The 22237-nt window shown below is 56.9% G+C and overlaps 2 protein-coding genes across 7 annotated transcripts in view; both read left to right on the top strand.

The window, feature by feature from the left end:
* The window catches only part of SYNJ1 (synaptojanin 1), a 76289-nt gene extending 66271 nt beyond the window's left edge, over positions 1 to 10018 (top strand). For all 6 annotated transcript variants that reach the window (XM_053657777.1, XM_053657774.1, XM_053657772.1 and 3 more), the window contains 3 exons: positions 493 to 601; positions 719 to 933; positions 7116 to 10018. In XM_053657777.1, the coding sequence (XP_053513752.1) occupies positions 493 to 601; positions 719 to 933; positions 7116 to 7901 (1110 nt within the window). In that variant the 3' untranslated portion in view covers positions 7902 to 10018. The remainder of the gene's footprint in view (positions 1 to 492; positions 602 to 718; positions 934 to 7115) is intronic.
* A 2140-nt stretch (positions 10019 to 12158) lies between these two features.
* On the top strand, positions 12159 to 18426 carry CFAP298 (cilia and flagella associated protein 298). Its single transcript, XM_037127214.2, has 7 exons — positions 12159 to 12507; positions 14376 to 14543; positions 15943 to 16010; positions 16434 to 16592; positions 17232 to 17363; positions 17970 to 18065; positions 18292 to 18426. The coding sequence occupies exons 1-7, from the start codon at positions 12369 to 12371 to the stop codon at positions 18400 to 18402; spliced, it is 873 nt and encodes a 290-aa protein (XP_036983109.1). The 5' UTR covers positions 12159 to 12368; the 3' UTR covers positions 18403 to 18426.
* Positions 18427 to 22237: the final 3811 nt, after the last annotated feature.

Consider the following 22237-nt stretch of genomic DNA (forward strand, 5'->3'; position numbering starts at 1 on the left):
GAGTCCTTACCTCTGTGTCAGTAACACAGTCCACGTGTGGATTTTGTGACCCTCTTAGCTGCTCAGTGTCCACGTCTCTGGGTCTCTGCGTCTGCGGTGAATGTGGCCACCTGGCCTGAGGTGGCAGGAGGGCCCTGTGGCCCGTCACGCCTGTGTTTGGGCCCAAGCTGTACAGCCTGGAGAGGCCGTGCCCGTGCCTCGGTCTCACTGCAGATGGAGACAATAAAATCACAGCGGCCTCAGAGGGACGGTTTGGAGATGAAACGCCTGCACAGCAGGCTGACGGACACAGTGCCTGGCACACAGTCCCCAGTGAAGAGTAGGATGGAAGGCTCTAGAACTTCCGGAGAGCCAGGTGGAGAAAGCAGTCGGCACGACAAGAGGGGAAAACACCAGAGCGAGGTGGACCGAGATGCAGGGGTGGGCTTTGTCACAGGCCCTCCTTGCCGAGCGTGAGTGGCCGTCTGAGACATGTGCTTCCTTCCCACGCAGGTGATCCCACCCCGTGCCGGAGTGATCAGCGCCCCGCAGAGCCACGCCCGGGCCACCGCCGGGAGGCCGGCTCCCGAGAGTCAGAGCAGACCCTCGGAGGGCCCGAGAGGTAGGCTCCGAGCTGGAAATGTTGGCGTGAGACCCCCGAGCCTCCTGGCAGCCCTCAAAAGGGGGGGTCCAAACACGGTTTCCCAGAAAAACCTGACACCTGAAAATGGCTTTCCAGGTCCAGCCCTTCCTGAGCCACTGAGGCCCCAGGCCACCCCGCCTGCGCAGCCCTCCCTGCCCACGCCTGTTCCAAAGATGCAGGAGCCCCTCGTCCCCACGGCCGCGCCCCTGCCACAGGCTGCACCCCAGCCCGGCTTGGAGACCCCTCCGCAGCCGCCGCCCCGGAGCAGGTCCTCCCACGGCTTGCCCTCGGACCCCCCGGCCCAGCTACAGGCGAGTCCTTTGAAATCGTCAGCTTTCACAAGACAGGAATTTCTTTTGTGTTTGCTTTTTGGTAGTAATAGCATCATAAGATATGACTTCAGTGGTTGCGCGTCATTCGACGTGACATGTCAGACTAGGCACGTGACAAACACAGGTTTGAGGGTTTGGCTTTCTTCTTTAACCTGCTGCTCAGAGCAGGGATTCTCCGAGAGGGAGCCCACAGGAGGGTCCTTCGGGGCGTTTGCAAGCGGCTCGCTGGCTCGAAGTCTCCGTGTGGGCTGTGAGTGCGTTGGGGTGGACCACGGTGGTTGTTCCTCCTCCTGCTTCTGCTCACAGCTGAGAACTGGGTTCAGGCTTTCACTGCCGGAGAGAGGCAGTCCGATCACTCCTGACCCTTAGCCATGTGGCCTGTTTCCGGAAGAGCAGGTAACCCTGTCACCCCTCCCGATGGGAGCTCAGTGCTTCCCTGTGGTGGCGGGGAGGCTCCGGGCTCCCCAGGGGTCTCAGAGGACCCGTCACTGCGGGGGGCTTGGGCGTGTGACTGCAGGCGTAGTCCGAGCAGCACAGACCATCCAGGTGCTGCCACTGTTTGGCGTCACACAGAAAACTGCGCCAGTGCTGGGTCGGGGGTGGGGGGGCATGAGGTTGCAGGGACCGCTGTCCTGCCGGAGCGCTCTCCCGTGGGGGAGACCCCGAAGGGGGTGCGGGACTATTTCCACACAGAAGTGACCATGTGAGCCAAAGTGTTTTAACTTTTCTTACGTCCTTTACGGCAAAGTTATAAAAACACACTCTTTATTAAGTACATTTTTTGTCATCTGGTCTTACATTTTATTTTATCCTAAAGTTTTAACTTGGAACTGCCATCAAGGCCAAAGAAGAGTGTAAAGTTTTACAAGTGCCTTTAAACGGTGGGAAGACCTGAAGTGCAGGAGTATGACATGTTGGCGATGCCCCCGAGACACACCTGTGAGTCGCGCTCAGCACTGGCTGCGCAGGTGCCAGAGTGTGTCTGGCTCGCTGGCAGGAGTTAAGGTTGTGCTTCTGCACAGTGAAAAAATGTCAGACGTGACTCTTAACACGGTGTGAATGTGGTTAGCAGTTAGCGTTTACTCAGACTGTTGGCCACATTTGTAAAAGCTGAAGAAGGATATATAATCAAGAAAAAAATAATACGTTCTCTTAAGCTAATTAATACCAAAAAGTATTCTACGTTTTTCAGAAAGTTGAGGATCCTAAAGATACGTAATTGTCTACTCTTCTTTGCTCACTGAGACTTTCAGTGAGTCATGAATTTTTTTCTCTCTTTTCCTTCTAAGGTTTACAGTTTTATTTTTAAATGTAATGGGAGGGCAGAAACCTCTCCAACTAGCCTTCGCGGAGCGTTCTGTGGTTGTGTCGGGGCGGAGGGCGAGCACTCGTTTCAGAAGGAAACGGGGCCCAGCCCCTAGAGCCCCATCGCAGCTGCGTGCTCCGGATGCGTTCTCCGAGACCAGTGCGGCAGTGGGCGGAGCAGACTGGGCGGAGCAGACGCAGGTCCCAGAGCGGCGTGCGCTCGTTCTGGTGTTGACAGGTCGTTGTGGCCACTGCTCCTGGTGGGGCCCATGTGCCTCTGGTGAGAGGGACTCCGCTTCGCAGCCCCTCCCCACGGTGGCTGGTGAGGGCCCCTGTGGAGTGTAGGCTGCAGCTAGTGGTAGAGACTCACCTTGTGACCTACAACCGCGACAGGATGAGGAGGAGCGTTGTAGTGACGGCCGTTTTCCTGGGTCCTTTCTGTTGTTTTGATTTCCAAATTCCAGTGGGACCGGCGTGGTGACCTGGTGGTGGGCAGCACAGGCCACGTGTGTGGCCTGGTGGGTCGGGCTGTGATCTTGTAGTCAGTTCGTTAAGGGTAGCAAAGACGTTTGCTCAAATTCTCGATATTCTTTCTGCCTTGGCCTTGGATAACAAATTCCTCTGAACGTTATATCTAGACGCACTCTTCTTTTGGGGGGTAGGGTCTTGTCATGCACAGACCGAAGGCTGCAAAGAGGCTCCAGGCTCTTCCTGGGCGGGCGTGGTGCTGGCAGGCTGGAGGGCGGCAGTCTTCTTCCTTTTCTTGCCCTTGAACTTGAACCGTGAGAGTCATGCCTACCCAACAAAACAATAATAAACATTTAAAATTTTATAAACCTTCTGCGGTGGCACTAAGTTTAAAAGGATAAAATTTTAAAGTATGACATGTTTGATATTTTGGTAATAACATGAAATAGTCTTAGAAGGGAACATTTAGTAATTTTGACATGTCTTTCCTAATTCTGCCCAGAATCTGAAAGGTATTTGAAACAAAAAAAACACACATGACCCAGCTTTCCTTTTTATTACTATTTAAGTGTTTTTGACTCTGTAGTTCTAAACAGAAAAGACTTTCAATTCAAATGATCATATAACATGCTTTGTGTCCTGGATGAACCGCAAACATGCCCACATGTCTGCCTGACGCAGTCAGCATCGGTCATCTGATGTCACCCAAGAGCCGGAGTCAGGGCTGCTGAGTCAGGGCTGCTGAGTCAGGGCTGCTGACGCGTCAGCTGCCGCGGGTGACGCCAGCATGCTGTATCTGGGCGGCGCGGCCTCTTCGTTGTAGCGTGACTCGTTCCCCCACGTGTGGGCGCCACGCGGAGACGCGGGCCCTGAGGGCCTCCAGAGGGCGCCCGCCGGCTGACGCCCAGGAGTCTGTGTGCAGGGGCAGGGAAGTCTCGTAGCTCCTAATTAGAACGGTGTCTCTCCGAGTTGTCAGAACGAGTTTCGGCATTTTAAGGTAAGGTAAGTGTCAGACATTGGGGAAGATTTGCTCAAAACCATTTCTTGAAAATACTGTGTTGAAAGTACTGCTTTATTATAGAGAGACTATGGTGTCACTTGTTAAAACGGCGAACATAGGGTCCAGGTTTCCACCATATTGTCCCTCCTTCCCGCTGACCTTCTAGGAGGTGAGTTAGGACATAGCGCCCTTCAGAAAACCCGGGCGCCGTGGAGGCAGCAGTAGTGAGGCGGAGACGGACCGTCAGCCAGGCCGCCAGACGGTCTCACTGGGCTCACTGTTCTCACTCTGCGCCTTCTCCCCAGGGGCGCGGAGCCCACAGGCTCTGCCCAGGCCGTGTCCTCCTCTCCTCGGCTTGGAGAGGAAGTTTGTGTTTTCGCTGTTCAGGGCTGCAAGGCCAAGATCGGGAGGGGGTGCCGGGGGTGGGCTCTGACCGCTGTCCCCCTGCCTGGTGGGCGGGGGGCCTCCTACTGTGGCCTGTCCTTGGTGCCTGGAGAGGCAGCAGGCCCTCGGGGTGGATTCTCCCAGGGCGGAGGCCCCTGGTAAGGGGCCCACCCTTGTGACCCCGGTCAACCCCAGCCCCTCCCAAAGGCTCCGCCCCCGAAGCCACACCCCCCTGTGCGGGTTAGGGCTTCAGTGTGGGAACTGGGGAGGGACACAAACCCTCCGTCCATACCGGGCGCTTTGTGTGTCCTAGAGCCTCGGGCACCCATCTAGATTCCCGTCTTGGGAATGACAGCACTGTGAAGCCGCTGGTCAGTAATCAGCCTCAGGCAGGGTTCACCTCTGAGCCCCTGTTCCGTGACACACTCGCCGTCCAATGGCGAAAGACCCTGGAATCATGGCTTGAACTGGGGCTGGGACCTGCGGGCCTTGGGGCTCTCAGATTGTGTGTGGTCGGGGCTGCGAGTGGCGGGGCTGTGGCGTCGGGGTTACTGGCTGGTCTCGGCCGCCTTCTAACGCTGTCCTTTGATGTCTGTGTCCCTTTCTCCGAGCAGGAGCCGCCGCCCGGTCACAGGTACTGGACTGTCTCACAGTCTTCTCCATGCTTCTTGTCTGTCTCAGCACGTGGGATGTATGGTATCTCACATCATACATCCCAGCCCCGCCCATTCTCCCGACCGCCTGTCCGAGTTCATGAATTCCGTTATCATGCCATAAACCTGCTTTTCTGTTTTCTTAGTATTCTGGATTTTTAGGAACCATTTTAGTTGGTCTTGCTAATACTTTACCATATTTTGCTTCGTTTTATTTTTTCATGAAAATTAACAAAACTAAAAGTTATAACTTCATTAAGGTAAGCTTTATGTATGTGAAAGTGTTTTGCAAAACTGATTCTTAGAATAATTAATTTTTTTCTTAGGTTTCTTTTAGAAAAATTTTTTTCAAACAATTTTAGTTGCAAGGTCCTTCTGGTAAGGGAAAACTGATGACTCAGAAAGATAATAGTTAATATTATAACAGGAATATTTAAAGGCTCTTCCAACACCTTTCTCTGTGAAAGCCCCACCGCTGTTAGTGCCGCCCCAGGTCCTTCTTAGGTTACAAGTGAGTCCAGCACAGGAGGTGGCCGCGTGGCTGTCACAGTTCCAATCCGATTGGGCACCATGATTCTGCTCCTACCAGACTATCTAATTTACTTTGAAAACATTTTTATTATGTGAAAAGAAAGGTATTTAAATAGCTAGCACTGGTTTGGCAAAGGGCCCACCACTGTGAGCTGTGCAAAGCATGACCTCCCTCTTTCCCGGAGCGTCTGTGTCATGGCCTCTTCTCTCGGCCAGGCCAGAGCGACCAGGGCAGGGTGACCAGGGCAGGGGGAGCTTCCAGACCTGCCGGCGCTTCTGCCGCGCCAGCCCTGGGTCATCCAGACACCCGTGGTTCTCCAGAGCAGTGGTGACTGCGCAGTGTCTCTGATAAACTTGTCTCGGAGGAGGGTTCCCACTGTTAGGTCTGCTGCCTTTGATCCACTCCAGATAAGTTTGGAGGCCGGAACCTATGTACTCTTTGATTTCGAACAAATTTATTGTCCCATAAAGCGGGTTTGAAGAACGACGTACTCCTTTATTCAGCTGTGACGTATGTTGCAGGACGATTCAGTAAACACTCGTCTACGTGGAAGCGACACCCCCAGGCTGTCCTTCCCCCGTGTCCTCCTGTAGACGCTGGGCCCCGCCCCCCTGCCTGAGCCACTGCCCCCCGGGACCTGCTGCACGTGGTGGGGCTGCTGCCCTTCGTTCCCGTGTGCTTCCCACGCGTGGTTATTTTGCTTTGACAACTAAACCCATTCGAGGCTCCACTGTGTCACCTCGAGAGTCTTGAGCTAGAATTCTCCCTCTCCTGTTCTTTGCAGCCCAGAGGTGTGCTTTTTAATCTTTAAATTTGGCATTAATAGTAAAGTCACCCGCCCAGTTTTCATAGTTAAAGTGCTGCGCCTGTGAGCTAATTGGCTCCCACGGCCAGGACCACAGTTGGTGTCCCCTGAGAAAGGGTGGCGGCGCTTCACTCCAGCTGGTGTCCCTGTGACCGCAGCACAGCCGCCACTGTCTGAGGCTGCAGACTTGGTCACTGGCCCCACCCCCTGGCGGCGGCCACAGGCGCCTCGGCCTTGGCACTGGGCGCAGCTGCATTTGCTTTTGGAATGAATACACCAAATAGAAAGTGGGATTTGTTAAATAACGGGTTTTAAATAACCACCGATTCCGGCCACAAATGAGCACAGCTAGATGATTTGGGACATTTTGCAAGATGAGGCGGGTCAGTTAAGAAACATCGTCCCATTGTCCACAGACTTTATTCTACAAAGGAGAACTTACTTTAAAAGGCAAAGAATGCTTTGAACATTCATTTCTCCAAGTAGAAAAGGAAAAGATGCATCGTCCTCAGCTTACAAATGTACTAATAGAATTAATTTTCATCCATAAAGTTGGATTTCCATAGTGACATTGACCGTAAATGACAATGTATTTAAAAAAGAATGACTAAACCATCGCGATCACAGACGGGTGTTGGGACTTCACACGGGTGCAGCGGAGCTTCTGAGTGCAGGCTTCTCCGGCGCGCTAGCACCTGGCGGGGCCGGGCGTGCAGGAGGGCACCGCCGCGTCTGTGCACACCCGGCCCCCAGAGCCGTGCTCGCGTGAGCCGAGTGAGCTCTGTTTACTGAGTGGATTTACAGGTGGGGACTTTGTCCAGCGTGAGACTCAGCTCACTTCCCTGACTTGGTGCACCAGAGCGAGAGGCCCCCTTTACTTTCTGAGTCCGTGTGCTCGCCCCCAAGTCAGGAATCACTGAGACCGAAAGCAGGCCCAGGGAGTATGACAAGTGTAATACATACATTACTTCAGAAGTGTTTTCTAGATTATTCAGTGCTCTCTTCGTTTTCCAGGTAAAAACCAATGGTGTCTCCACAGTCAGAACGGACTTGGCATTCAAGAGTGACCCGTTTGAAGACCTGTCCTTGAGTCTGCTCGCAGTCCCAAAGGCTCAGTCCCCCGTGCACACATCCCCCGTCCCCGGCCCAGGCACCCAGGGCTGGGCTCCGCTGCCTCCTGCAACACAGAGCGGCCCCAGTTCCTGGAGCTCCGTGGGCCTCACGCCCACGCTGCCCCCTGTTCCAGCCCGGAGTCAGCCCCAGGAAAACGCACGGCACTCTCCCAACCCATTCACCGCGAGCATGGCCAGCGCCAACCCTTTCACCGACAGGACCGCGGCCCCCGGGAACCCGTTCAGGGCCCAGTCTCAACAGGCAGGCACGAGTCCGTGGTTCTCCCAGGAGGAGCCTGCCGCCGGCCGACCCTTCCCTCCTCCGAAGCCTTCGTCTTCACCCGTTGGCTTCGAGGACGGTTCTGATGTGCAGGCCCAGTCTGCAGGAAAGACGAGCCACCCAAAAGGATGGGTGACCTTCGAGGAAGAGGACTTTGCTGTGAAAGCAAAGTCAAGGTCGCCTTGCCCGGACCTCCGGGGCAGTCAGCCGGGTTCCTCCCCCGGCTCCAGTGCGACCTTTGACGATGACTGGAGTAAAGGCACAAGTGTGTCCTCCTGTGCGGTGCCGTCCCGGAGGCCGCCCCCACCTCCTGTCCCCGTGCCCCCAGCGGGCCCCACCCCTCCAGAGCCCCCCCCAACAGCTCGGGCCCCTCAGGCAGCACCCACACTGGATTTCACGGAGAGATGAGCCTCTCCGTGGAGAGCGGCCATGCTGGCCTTGGTGGGCGAGCCGGCGGCAGGCGTTCATCACCCGTCGTGTGCACCGAGGTCGTTGGGAAACACCACCGTTCAGCGTGGGCAGAGTGGGGATGTGTGTGGGGTGGGGGGGCACGAGGGAAAGGTCCTCCTCCTTCACTAGCATTTCGTGCATTGCTGTTTGGATAGCTAGGGGAGAGGAGTGGCCGTAACAAGTGCTCAAAACCACTTTAGAAAACAGTCCTTCTTCAGAAACGCTGTGTTAATCTTTGTGAGAGAACCTCAAAAAACCCAGGCAGCTTCCCGCTGGCCCTGCTTGCCTGCGCTGCCCGCCCCCCCCGCCCCCCAGTCCTCGTTCACAACTGGCGTTTCTAAGGGTTTACCAAAGAGCTTGTCACAGTGACACTGAAACAAGTTTCAAAGGCAGAGCTTAAAAAAAAAGTGTATAGACACACACACATTCCCCGCACACATATACATGTGAAACTCTTCGTTTAAATTCTCGGATATAACTCAGATTTTTACCTAAAAGTTCTAGCAGAGTTCTCTCTTCACATCATTGTCAAAAGGATGGGTGTGAATGAAACTTGGACATTTCTTCACTTTTCTGTCCAAAACTATAATAATCCTCACTCCAGACCCAGAATCTTCTCCCCTTACCCTCACACGTGTGCACACACGCACACACAGACACATCCTTGTCACTCTCCACTCCAGCAGCCCATGTGCTTCCCTCCAGGAGTCGCCACTGCCCTGTGGGCGGACACACCTGCCCTTTCAAAAGAGCACGGTGGCCTTTTGTGCTCGGTGAGAAACACTAGCGCTGAGCGTGCCCCTCTGTCCTCTGCCGCCCACCCCTCCCACACCCGTCAGTCTGCTCCGGCCCCTCACTTCCTGAACAGGGACAGGGAAGGCAGCAGCCCCAGGTGTGCTCTGCACGGGGTCTACTCAGCGGATGCTGTGTCCCCTGAAGAGTTCGCAGAGCGCACCTGCGACGCTGCTCCAGGTTCTTCGAGGCCGCCCGCCAGGTACCCGTCCGCTCTGTCCCCTGCACTGCCGACAGACAGCCTGTCCCACTCTTGTTAGGGTCATGAGGAAGTACAGAGCTTCTACAGAAGGCTGCATTTCGACCTGGGTGGCCCTGACCCGGGGACTCCTTGAGCAGTTGTTTCGCTGTGAGTTTAAGCTGCAGCCATCTTTGGCCATTGAGTCTGCACTGAGGTTCCTTTTCAGTAGCGCTGTGTCTGCCCACCGGAATTCAGTGTCTGCATTTGACCTTCAGAGGGGCGCACTGGGGGGACAGCTGAAACCAGAGGTTCATGGGTGAGACTATGTCCAATGGAAAAAGCACAGTGAACTGCATTGCACTTAACCACATAAAGCAAGTCTGTTAGCAAGACATACTTTTCTAAATGCTTAAATATTACCAAAATACTCTATTTATAGAAGTAGTCCTCTCTCTGTTAACAGCCAGGATTTGCTGTTAGAAGTAACTCTTGTGAGTTTTATATTGTGCTTTCTGGGTTTCTAATCATTTCAGCAGTGGTACACTTTGAACAGCAGTATTACTGTCAGCGCTGTGCTTCAAAATGTGAATTAACTGGTTGGAACTGTGGCTTTAACATCGCTGTGGTTGGTGTGTCTGGTGTCTGCTCTCCATTGGCAAAATAATTCACTCCAAACGTCACTAGTGCAATTGCAGTTCTGTGAGCACTGTTTGCTGCTGCAGACAAACTACTGTCTAAATACACACGCCAGGCAGCAGCTCCGCCTTTACCGGGAACACGGTATCTGGCAAGTTGCCCAGTGTGCACAAAGCTATGAAAGATAAAGGTGCGCTGCCAATAACTAGCCATCGTTCTGTATCATTGAGATATTTACCAGTTCTATTAAAAGCAGAGCAAAAATTAGACACTAAGGATCTCTTTGTGAATTATTTGTTCTCTACAGTAGATTGCTGTTTTTATGTAAGAACTTTATTGCTTATGTGGCATACAGTATTTATAACTACATACTTTATAGAAGTGTATATTAAAGTCACAGTATACAAACACTCTGTACATACCCTGTGAAATGTGCTGTCATATGAAATAAATAGTTCTGGCTTTACCATACTGACTGTTTTGCTCAAAAGGGAAGAATCTCAGCCACCTTCCTTGAACTTTACATATACAAGTTAGTGACATTTGGAGATTAACTCATTGTTGAATTAGGTATTTTAACTCAAGATCTTATTTTCACTCATTTTACTTCACCACATAATAATACTCTAAAAGAAAAAAGTATTAAAATTAGTGATCATTAAGAGGCCCTCATTCAAAGTGTGGCTTGGCTTGAAAATCACACACAAAGAGTCATTTTCTAGTGACATCAGAGAGACACGGATGGGGTGGCACAGAGGGGAGCAGGCACACAGACGACCAGACGAAAGAAAAGGCTGGCAGAAAGGACCCAAGGTCAGAGGCCACGGCCAGTGGTTTCTATGAGGTCTGACTTTTTTCCAGCCTTATGTGATAACAACCTTGGTTCATAAATTGAATTATATTCTTTAACCTCTGATGGAGAAGCTACAGGTACAGAATAGTAGGCTTTAATATATGAAATTTTAAGGTAATTATAGATTTATGTGCAGTTCTAAGAAATCAATAGCATGTGCCCTTTACCCAATTGCCCCTCGGGGTTGCAGTTTGCAGAACGAATGCAGTGCCACAACCAGGGTGTCAACATGATGCAGAACATTGCCACCCTGCAAGGTCCTCCCTCTGTTCCCTTTTCCCACCACCCTGTCATCCGATCCCCCTTTTCACTTCTCCTTAACTTCTGGTGACCATTGGCCTATGCTCCATTTCTATGATTTTGCCATTTTAACAAAGTTACAGAAATGGAACCATATGGTATATAACCTTTTGGAGATGGCTTTGTTTTTTATAGCATATTCAAATACTCAGACTGTGCATCCAGTTCGTTTCTTTTTCTTGCTAAGTAGTATTCGTGGTATGGATGTACCACTGCTGGTTTAACTGGCACCCTGTCACTCCGCCCCCCCCCTCCGTCAGTGGACAGCTGGGCTTTTCCCAGTTTCAAGGGAAACATGTGCTAATGTGAACAGCAGCAGCACGTTCCTGCCTCCAAGTAACCCTGCCCTGGCCTTCCTGGAGGGCTTGGACTGGCCTGGGGCACTCCTGGGCTTATGGTCACCCCACCCCACTCAGCCCCGGGAACCAACCCCAGGAATAAGAACACAGCGTAGCTGTTGCCTGTAATATTCAAATCAGTTCAGGGGCGAAGGCCTTTTGAAGGAGATAACCGGAGTGGAGCCTCAGTGTCAAGGACTCTGCAAACGTCACCAACCCTTAAGGTGTCCCTTAATGGCCCAGTCTAAAAAGCCAGCTCCCTGTTTTCTTTGCACCTCTTATTTGAATTCACTTTGTCCATTTATTTTTGTGTTGTCTTTGTCATTTATGGGACAAGCTCCATGACAGCAGTGACCCAGGATCTGCCTGGGGTCTGAGACAATCGCTGTTCAGACTTTGTTGGCTGGTGGCCGACTGGACAGTTTGGGGAGGGGCGCTCGGCAGCAGCCGCATGAGCTCCCGAGACGTGCGGTGCAGACACGTCCCCTGTCCCAGCTGCGGAAAACCAGCGCGGCCCGACTCGGGACTACGGCGACCAGAGCGGGCCTCGGGCCTTGGTCCTCGGAAAGGTCCACACCGGAAGCCGGGGTTTCCAGAGGTAGGGTTTGTTGTTGGAGGAAAGTCCTGGAGACCGAGGGGCGGGGCCCGCTCCCCGGCGTGCTCAGCGCCCCGCCCACTCCCGGCCTGCCCTTGCTTCGGGAGCCTGTTTTCCAGGTGGAGGTCCAGCCCTGGCGTGGGGATTGGACGGTCCGCACTGCCCCCTGGTGGCCTGGTAGGTTGGGAGGGTTGCTAGGACAACAGCTACTTCCGGGGGCGGGGCGAACCTCCGGCAAGTGTGCGGGTCGTGGCGGGCACCTGTTCCGGAGTGGATTGCCGACTCTCCGCGCTCGCAGCTTAACCACCCCAGGATTTGGACCTTGAGTAGGTGGCTCCCAGACTCCGTTTTCTCTGTTGCTCCTGGCAACAGCCACTTCCGGGGCAGGCCACCGGGTGCCTGTCGGACCAGCAGCGCCTTTAGAGTGTGCGGGCCGTTGCTGGGCGGCGACTGCTCCGGGAGTGGATTGCCGGCTCTCCGCGCTCGCAGCTTTCCCACCCCAGGATTTGGACCTTGAGCGGGTGGCCGTGCCCCCGGACTGTTGTCTTTGTGTTGCTCCTGGCAACAGCTACTTCCGGGGGCGCGTGCCGTACCCCCCACACCGGAACCCGGGAGTCTTGGGTTCCGGCTTGGAGAGGCGGTTAGTTGGTGGGTCCCGCTGTGCCCTCGAGCCACCTGGGGCCGCGCACCTGGACCTCCTCGCCGCCTCGGCGAGGCCGGCGGAGCCGCTATGGTTCTGCTGCACGTGAAGCGGGGCGACGAGAGCCAGTTCCTGCTGCAGGCCTCGGGGAGCACGGAGCTGGAGGAGCTCACGGTGCAGGTGACCCGGGTCTACAACGGGAGGCTCAAGGTGCAGCGCATCTGCTCAGGTGGGTCGGCGGCGCGGAAGTCTGTGGGCAGGCGGCGGGTCCGGGGCCGTCGGGACGGAAGAGGTTGCGCGGACCCACACGTCTGTTTCGGGCAGGCTGCGGGCGAGGGTCCGCGGCTTGAAACGGAACACGAAAGACCACCAGCGATGCCCAGCGAGTCAGGGGGCTGCATGGAGGCACGCCGTGTGTCTCGGAGCCAGGGTTGGGGCTCTGGGAGGACGCACTGGAGCGGACGGGTGGAGAGGGCAGAGCCCCAGGAGGGACCCCAGAGACCGGGCTGAGTGAGGAGCAGGTGTGAGACTGGAAACAGCGGTGGGCGCTTGAAAAGGGTGAATTCAGGGTTTTGAGACCCCCCCTGAACTGGAGCAGTTTCCGGTGTGAACTCTCCTCCAGGGTGAGAAGTCAGGGCGAGCCCTACTGTATCTGTCCCCTTCTCAAGACACGGTTTGCCCCCCTCCCCACCATGGAGTCGCCCCTGCTCCACACTCAGCACTGCCTGAGGCAGTCCCAGCAGGTGTCCACCAGCCACAGTGGCCGCCCAGCCCTGGACATGCAGCTAGTGCAACCCAGGAGCGGGTTTAATTTCTTATTTCTTCTAACTGCATCTAAATAGTCAAGCGCACCTAGTAGCTACCTCCGTAGACGGCACAGAGCTTGATGTGATGCTACTCCAGGTGTGGCCCAGCATGCCGAGTGTTTTCATAACCAGAGGGTGCGATTTCGGGCCACAGAGAATTTGGCAGGAGTCCTGTGGCTTCTGCCCTTACAATTGTATGTAGATTTTATTTATAAAGTGTCCTGATTCCAAAACAAGCTCAGTGGTCAGCGTTACTTTAAAATGAAATGGGAGATGAAGGAGGAAAGGGACTCAGCTTATATTTATAAAACTATCCATCGAAAATGGGGTGCTGAATGTTAACTCATGTTAGTGCACTTGGAACCCCCACATTTATTCTACAGCCCCCATTGTCTGCTGGGACTCAGGCCCCGAGGCTGTGCTGGAGAAAACCAGTGTGAGGGAGGCCACCGCTGGGCCCCAGGGGCTCAGAGTCTGGTGGGGTGAGATGGTGAACACCCCTTTTGGGGCCCCGCTTGTTCTCCAGTATGGTGCTCAGAGACCACGCGCACTCTTCCCAGTGTTACGGGAGACCCCGTTCCCTGTCAGCCTTTCCAGTGAGGAGGACAGGGAGGGAGGAAGGAAACAAACTGTAAGGCTGAAATGTGGACGGATTTGGGGGTGGGCAATATGATGCAGGAAAAGACAGAGCTGTCCTTTGAGTGGTGAACATGAGTTCGGAAAACCAAGGCCTTGCCCTGTCTCTACCTTTGCTGAGGGATGTGAGCTGCCATAGGCCCTTCCCACAGGTTGGCTTGTCGTGGAGTTGTTCACGAAGTACTTACCTGAAGTTTTGTGTCAGGTGGTCCTGACCTGAGCCTGCTTCAGGTGCCACAGCTGTAGGTAGGGAAGATGGGTGTGTGGACAGTCCTGCCGGCCTCAGGAGGTCGAATGGACTGAGATGACCTCTGTGTCCACCCTTGGGAAGCCGGCAGTGCTCTGGGGAGGTGCGTGCAGACCGTGGATGAGTTTTAATCCGCCTCCAAATGCCAGAAGGCGTAGCAAGAGTGAGCAAGAGAGCTCAGGGTCTGCAGCCTGGCGCTGGTGGCCGTGGGTGAGCTCCTGGGGTCTCTGTGCTTCCATCATCCTGGGGCAGAGGAGGCGCAGGGTGGTCTGGCACACATCTGGGGGAACTGAGAGTTTGTACAATAAGATCCTGAGCGGCGGGCACGCCCCTGACCTCTGAGGAGTGCGCCTTCTAGCAGGGTATGACGCAGTGACTGGTGCATGCTGTCTGTCTCTTATTTTTAAGAAATGGAAGAATTAGCAGAGCATGGCGTGTTTCTCCCTCCTAACATGCAAGGGCTGACGGATGACCAGATCGAAGAGCTGAAGTTGAGGGACGAGTGGGGTGAAAAGTGCGTGCCCAGTGGCGGAGCCGTGTTTAAGAAGGACGACATCGGACGCAGGAATGGGCACGGTAATCCACGTCCCGCCGACCAGCCTGCGGGGTCCCGCTGCCCGAGGGCCTGGGGACCCTTCTGTGGGTTGAACACTAACCTCAGTTCTTCCAGGCAGAGGCGGGGCGCTGCGCCCAGCTGCTCCTTGTGATAAAATGCCCATCCAGGGCGAAGTCAGAGGATGAGGAGAGTCTGTCTCTTCGCTCCCGGTGGCAGCCAGACCTAAATATTTCAGAAGAGCCACATGAGACTGCCATTTTTGTGGGCCACAAATGTTGAAAATTGGCAACATCATGTGGTGCGACCTAATAGTTTTGCGGGGATAATCCCTGAAAGTGTACTGAAGGCTGTGTCGTGTTAGGGTGTGCAGGGACGGGGGTTACAGACTCTGTGTGACAGGAGGAAGTGGGTGTTGGCCCAGGGTGTCCACCGGAGCAGAGGACGCGCCCCTCTTTGGTGCAGAGCCCCCCCGTGCACGTCAGCACTGGGACACAACCTGCCCCTTAGGGTCTGATTGGTCCATGACTCTGAAGGGGACAAGGGTGGTGGATCGTTGGGATGGCCGTCCCGTTCAACCTGCATAGAAAGCTCCGTCTCAGGGACTGTGATCGATCATTCAGCAAACACCTAAGGACCTACTGTGTGCCTCCAAAACACTGTCAGGAGCAAGAGAGACGCAGCAGCCCCCCTGCATGGCCCTGGTGTGTGGCCGTGTGAGTGTTTCTGGCTCCGCTGACTTGGTGCCCAGGAAGTGCCGGGCGCTGCTCCTGCTCGTTCTCAGTTTGGAGAGAGCCCACGTTTTAGAAGGAATTGCACCAATGAAAAGAAACTCTTATAAGTTAGGGTTTTATATTTCTAGTAGTTTCACTGTCTGATTAATACTGTTCTTAAGAATGTTAGGTTTGCACTCACCCCATCTCCCTAGATCTGGTCCCTTCCACACTTTCAAGTTCTGATTTTTTTCCTTGCTGGGGTAAGGGCACCCCTGGGCCATGGGACCAGTCCCGCCGGCACCTGTTTTGTGAATCAAGTTGTATCGGAGTGCGGCCACCCCGTCCATTCAGGCATTGTCGGTGGCTTTCCTGCCGCTGTGACGCTGAGCAGCTGCAGGGGACCCTGTGTCACCCGCCCGGCCTGGAACGCTCAGCCCCCAGCCCTTCCCAGGAGACGTGTGCCCCTCCCCCACCCCGCCATGTGCAGAGCCTTTCATCCTGTTCTCTGGACTTTGCCACTTCGCAGAAAGCGCACAACAGGCCTCTGCTCTCCAGGACCCTTTCACCCAGGCCCCTGGCGTCCCCACTGAGTTCCACACTGGGGTACACTGCACACGTCCCCGACGCAGACCGAAGGGCGTGGGGTGTTTGAGGGGAGCTTTATAGACGGCTCTGTCGCTCCCTCTTTCCTTTTTTGTTTCTATAGCTCCAAATGAAAAAATGAAGCAAGTTTTAAAGAAGACTATAGAAGAAGCCAAAGCAATAATATCTAAGGTTAGCTTTATAAATGATGCTCTACAGCGTGTCTTTGGAACTATGAACTCCAGCGCCAGCTTCCAGGGTTGCCTGCCGGCCACCCTCTCCTGGCGTCTGGTGCCGCCGTGCAGAGTTCAGTGAGCGGGCCGTTGGGTGGGCCTGGCTTTTCCTTTCATCATCGTGCCCTTCGTCCCACATCAGCTCAGCCCCACAGGCCGGGTGGACGGTGCTGGTGGCCTGGTGGAGGTGGCCCCCATGTCCCGACGGGGCCCAGGCCCTGAGCACTTGGGATTCTGTTTCCTGGGCCTTGGGGACCTTTTTGGAGAACTTAAGAAAGCGAAAGGCCCCAAGGCAGACTGTAGGCACTGGGGTGCGGGAGCTCGGTCCAGAGCTGTTGACCAGATGGGCTGCCGCGTGGGTAACCATGCGTGTGCACCGCAGAAACACGTGGAGGCCGGCGTCTGCGTCACCATGGAGATGGTGAAGGACGCCCTGGACCAGCTGCGCGGGGCAACCATGATTGTGTACCCCATGGGCCTGCCACCCTACGACCCCGTCCGGATGGAGCTGGAAGACAAAGAGGACCTGGCGGGCACTCAGGTCCGTGGCTCGTGGCTGCCTGTGAGGTGGGCTCGACTCCCCAAAGAGGAGAGGCCCCCCACATTGAGCCCCCCTCCTCTTCTGGGCGCAGATTTTGCTTCAGACACCACTTTCCTCTTCCCTGTGCTGAGCTTCAGATCTGAGCGGGGGAAGTGCGGGGGGGCCGAAACAGCAGGGAACCCACATGAGCCCGAGAGAAGGGGTGGAGGCTGCCCGTCAGAAGGAGCCGACAGACTGCCAACGGGGGGCCACCGGAAAGCCGGGGACCTGGTTTGAGCCTGTTTCTGCCCAGACGGACTGGCCCCCTTGCACGGAGCCTTGTGCTTCGTGTTGTCGGCTGCTGCCTGGGTGCCTGTCCTGTCCCATGGCACCTGTATCTTCGCTCTGTCTGCCCCAGACCCAGGGGCCTCCAGTGTCTCCCCAGCTGTGCCCTCACCTGCACCTCATGGGGGCCTTCTGCTGCGGGTGGGGGTCAGCGGGATCGGGCGCCCCACGTCCCAGGGCAGGCAGTTCCTAACGGGGAGGGGGGCTGGGATGAGTGAGGGTGCGGGGGAGGGTTGCAGGGCAGGGAGGGTGAGCGAGGTCCCACCGCCCTGGCTCCACCCTGGTGGGACCACACCCGTGTCCTGGGACCCGCAGGCAGCGCTGAGCGTCATCCCTGAATCGGAAGCGCAGCTGTGGTGGGCGGCCAAGGAGCTGCGGAGGACGAAGAAGCTGTCGGACTACGTGGGCAGAAACGAGAAAACCAAGATCATTGTCAAGATCCAGCAAGTGAGTGCTTCACCGTCCCCTTCACATGGGCGAACGTTTCGGTGAACCTGAGGTTTACACCCCCGTCCAAACGCTTGACTCTCACTGGTCTGGACTCGGAGTAAACCTCCCGCCCTGCGCCAGCCCAGACTGGAAGGAACAGGAGCAGTGACGACACGGGGGTCCGATGGGGGGGGGTGCCGTGTTTCTTTTCATAAAGAATAGACGTGTCTCACGGTGAAAACTCCAGTCCACGCTGCTGAGTTCAGGCCCCCCCAGGCTGCTAGTTGGTGGGCCGGCGGCTGCGGGGCCTGATGGGAGCCAAGTTTGCTCGGGTTGTGCGCTCTCCCAAACTGTCCCCTCTTATGCGGGGAGAAGGGTCCCCACAATGACCTTGCCCCTTCCCTGTTTGTGGGGGGCAGCCTCTGGTTTCTGGCCACCAGGAAGGAGGGCCAGAGCAGGGGCTGCCGAGGACCGGGGCCCCCGGTGGCCCACTCGGTCGTCAGAAGTGGGCAATCTGTTACCCACAGCAGTTGGCAAGGGTGGTGCTGTAACACCGTCACTGCCGCTCGCGCAGCTGTCGCAAGAAGAATGCGGGTCCACAGTGTGCCCTCCCTGTCTTTACAGAGGGGACAGGGGGCGCCGGCCCGGGAGCCCGTTATCAGCAGCGAGGAGCAGAAGCAGCTGATGCTGTATTACCACAGGCGGCAGGAGGAGCTCAAGGTACTGGGGCCACGCACTGTCCATGGAGCCGGCGCCCGGCATTCACCCCACGCCTCACCCCAGGGTCCCCAGGGCGGTGCTGTGGGATCGGGGGGCCTTCTAGGGCATCAGAGCCCGGGAGGCTCCTGGTTCTGGGGGGCCGGGGGTCACGGGCTCCTTCTTCAGCCCCTGTATGTCGCACAGCAGTTCCCCGAAACGCCTTCCTGAGTAAAATGTGTCCTTGCAGAGGCTGGAGGAAGACGATGACGACGCCTGTTTGAACTCCCCGTGGGCGGACAGCAGCGCACTGAAGAGACACTTCCACGGCGTGAAGGACATCAAGTGGAGGCCGCGGTGAGCGTGCAGCGCGCCGGCGGGCACGGCTGCCAACCAAGGATGCGGGCCCGGCGCTCTGGGCGAGGAGCGGCAGCAATGGCGACCGGAGCGAGAAGGGCCCACACAGCCCTCCGTGAACGATGGTGGCATCCTCAGTTTTCCTGCTGTTGAGTTTGAACTTTTACAATAAAGTTACATAGGGTGCAAGAAATACTTGTTCAAAAAGATCCACCTACGTTTTTATTTCAGGACCGTGTGTATCGGAGGCCCTTCTTCCACCAAACGCTAAGGATGTTCTTACTTTCGAGTTCATTGTCCTTCCTGCTCCCTGCCCTGCCCTCTCGTGGCTGCTGGGGAAACTGGAGGCGTTTCCAGTGTCCGGCACCTGGTGTGAAACCGCCAGTGGCCACTGGAGGTCGCCTGCCCTTTGCCCTGGGTTCCCGGCTGCAGGGGCGAAGCTCACCTGCCAGCTGGTGCCTGGCTGGCCCTGTCCTCCAGTAGAGGCTCCACCTGCGTGCAGGTCTCCCCTGGACCCGTCAAGTTCATGGGGGGGGGGTCTGGGCTTCCCCCAGAAGCCCCGGGGGCGCAGCCTGAGCGCTCGGGGCCAGACTCCCACGGAGGCTGGTGCCCATCCACCAGGGCCTGCTTTCCCGTGCCACCTGTGGATTTAAATCCCCAGCCACCCTCCCCCACACCCAGCAGCTCCAGTCCGGCCCTGACTGCAGCCAGCAGTGGCCTGTGGGCCGTGGTCCCCGTTGGAGAGAACAGCGCAACTCTGAGAGGTGTAGTGGCGGGACTGTCCCCATGCTGGCCTGCACCCCCACTCCTGTCCCCAAGCCTTTCCAACAGTCACGGACATGCTGCTGTGTGGCCCGTGGTGGCCATGTGGGTGCGTTTTCACCTGCTGACTGGTGGCCTTTCCCTGGGGGGCGGGGGCAGGACTACTGCTGGGACCCCATCAGAGCCAAAAGAAGGAGAAGCTGGTGCTGTCGGGCAGCGGGGAGGGGAGGCCCCTCGGTGCCCCTGCTCGCCCAGAGTCCGTCCTTTGCTCTGTGGGAGCTTCCGCCCGCCCCTAACCTGGTGGCCACTCACCCACTCCTGCTAGTGGACCGAGTGACATCAGGGAGCTCACACCTGTCGGGCCCACCCAAGAACACCCACAGTGCGTGGGGGCAGCTGCTGACAACGAGCATCTTGGGGCCCACAGAGCTAGACTGGGGCCCATAGCTGCTTTGGTCCACCAGCGCCTGTGAGGGGCGAGGACATGGAGCCCGCCCTTGGGCTGCCTTAACAAGTGGACACTTGGCTCAACCCTGGGAGCCAATGTCCCGAGTGATGAAAGAGAGTCTGGGGGCATGTCCTGGCCATAGGGGAGGCCCACCAGCACACGCAGGCCGCAGGTAGGATTGCAGTACGTGGACAGACCATTGCCTGCAGCTAAGCCCCGGTCTCTCGTTACTTGGCACGGATTCCGTCCTACACCATAGACCAAACCGGCAGTGGCCTTGGCTGTGGCTCCGTTGTAGCAATGAGGCTGTGTGAGCCAGCCGCCACCAAGGCGCTGACTGCGGAGCCCCAACCCTCCTCCTCCTCCGGTCCCCTGGTCCCACAGCAGTGGCCACAGGCCTGCAGCTGGTCGCTGCCGCCTTGACTGTCCCAAGTGCACCTGGCATGTCCACCCACGTCCTGCCCACGTTTCCTGGTTGTTTCTTGGTGCTGCGAGAGAGGCCACTGTGCCCTGGGTCCGCCGGGCCAGGCCAGGCCTGCAGATGCCTGGGCGGCCCGAGCCCTCATTTGGCCCCTTCATAGTCAGCGTGTGGAACAAGACGGGGGCCTGAGTGTGTGGCGTGACCATGGTGTGGTAACATCCACGGCCCCTCTTTCCCCCTCCCCACCCTGGACAGGTAGGCAGACATAGCAGCAGCATTATCCGGGGACCCCTGTCCAGCCTCGTCACTAAGCAGACTCAGAGCCACTGTGTCTCACTCGGTAGGTGAGCAAAGCACACAGCGCACCTGGCGCTCCTGCTGCTGGGTTTCTGCCTTAGCACAAGGTCACCTATGGTTGTGACAGAGCAGAGACAGAAACAAGGGCACCAGTGGCAAATCACAGCCCATAAACTGAGCTGCTCTGGGTTTAACTCAGAGACCTGCTCTCTGCTCACCCGCGCTCAGCTCACCTGCCCTCAGCTCACCTGCACTCAGCTCACTGCCCTCAGCTCACCTGCACTCAGCTCACCTGCCCTCAGCTCACTGCCCTCAGCTCACCTGCACTCAGCTCACCTGCCCTCAGCTCACTGCCCTCAGCTCACCTGCCCTCAGCTCACCTGCACTCAGCTCACCTGCCCTCAGCTCACCTGCACTCAGCTCACCTGCCCTCAGCTCACTGCCCTCAGCTCACTGCCCTCAGCTCACCTGCACTCAGCTCACCTGCCCTCAGCTCACCTGCACTCAGCTCACCTGCCCTCAGCTCACTGCACTCAGCTCACCTGCCCTCAGCTCACCTGCCCTCAGCTCACCTGCACTCAGCTCACTGCCCTCAGCTCACCTGCACTCATCTCACCTGCCCTCAGTTCACTGCACTCAGCTCACTGCCCTCAGCTCACTGCCCTCAGCTCACCAGGACAGATGTCCACCTTTTCAGCCAGTTGTTTCCAGGCCTGGAAGCTCCTGGCACTTTGAGGGAATTTACAGGGAACTGGTAAGTTTCCTATGGCATCGCTCTTGACTTTTCCTCCGGCAGCGAATGTGATCGAAGCCACTGAGATACACAATCTCGTCGTTCCTGCCGCGGGGCCGCACACACCGTTGGTGAGCGTGTGTAGGAATGGACGTCACAGGAGTACCTCTAGTGAGCGTGCTTCCGTCCGCAGTCTGAGCGATGCGGCCTCTCAGACACCAAAGGAAGGTGTGCCCTGCGAGCGGCCTCGGGTGGGGCACCCGTCTGCCCGTACGCTCGGAGGGGACGCCTCTGCCCTGGAGACAGACACACAGGGGCACCTGGACCCGCTCCCCGCAGAGCCGCCACCCCATCCAGTTGCGCTGGCCCGAGGCTGGGGTGCGCTGACCGGTGACCAGCAGACTCGCCTCTGGGCCGTGGGTCAGAGCCCATATTTGGGGAACTGAGAGATTCTAAGTTTAGAATCGAGAACGGCCCCCAGCCTGGGAACCCAGAGGCGTTCTGGGCTGTGTCGGGGACAGGAAGTCTGCACAAAGCTGTGGGAAACGGAGCGCTTCCTTGGGTGCAGCGCAGCCGGTCACACATCAGTCACTGGATCTCGTCATCGTGAGAAAGTGCCTGTAGCTGGAGAGGAGGAAGAAGGGGCAATGGGGGGCAGGGGGCGGTGAGGGCAGCAGCAGGCTGGGACAGGGCTCTTGTTCCCGGGCCGGTTCCCTCCCACGCCCGCCCTCGGAACCTTGCCCTGGGCCCTTTGAAGCCCCCTGGGGTCCTCGTGCCATTTTTTTGATGCCCCTTCACTGTCCCCAATGTTGGGACCCCCTTAGAGACCTCAGGCACCAGGAAGCCACCCCGTGAGCCTGCCACCCCCTCTTCATTAGGAGATCCACCTGGCAGAGCCCCGGCCAGCATGGCAGAGAGAACCCCACCCACCATGGTGGTCACGGGGAGGGAACCCCGAAACCCCCAGTCTCTGGACCCCCGTCCACACCACCCTGGGGGCCTGCCCTCTCCAGCTCCCCATCCCCTGCTGCTCCCGAACGCACTGGGGGGACCGAAGCCCCATCACGGAGACAGTCCCCATCCTCCTCACTCACCGCCCCCACCCCCAGCGTCTGTCCCCATTTTAGCGGACAAGCATCCAGACTCCAGCAAAGGCCACCTCGGGTCTCGTTCCTGCG

The sequence above is a fragment of the Artibeus jamaicensis genome, unplaced genomic scaffold (assembly GCF_021234435.1).
Source record: "Artibeus jamaicensis isolate MK-2021 breed Jamaican fruit bat unplaced genomic scaffold, CSHL_Jam_final scaffold_474, whole genome shotgun sequence".
In the NCBI taxonomy this organism is placed as follows: domain Eukaryota; kingdom Metazoa; phylum Chordata; class Mammalia; order Chiroptera; family Phyllostomidae; genus Artibeus; species Artibeus jamaicensis.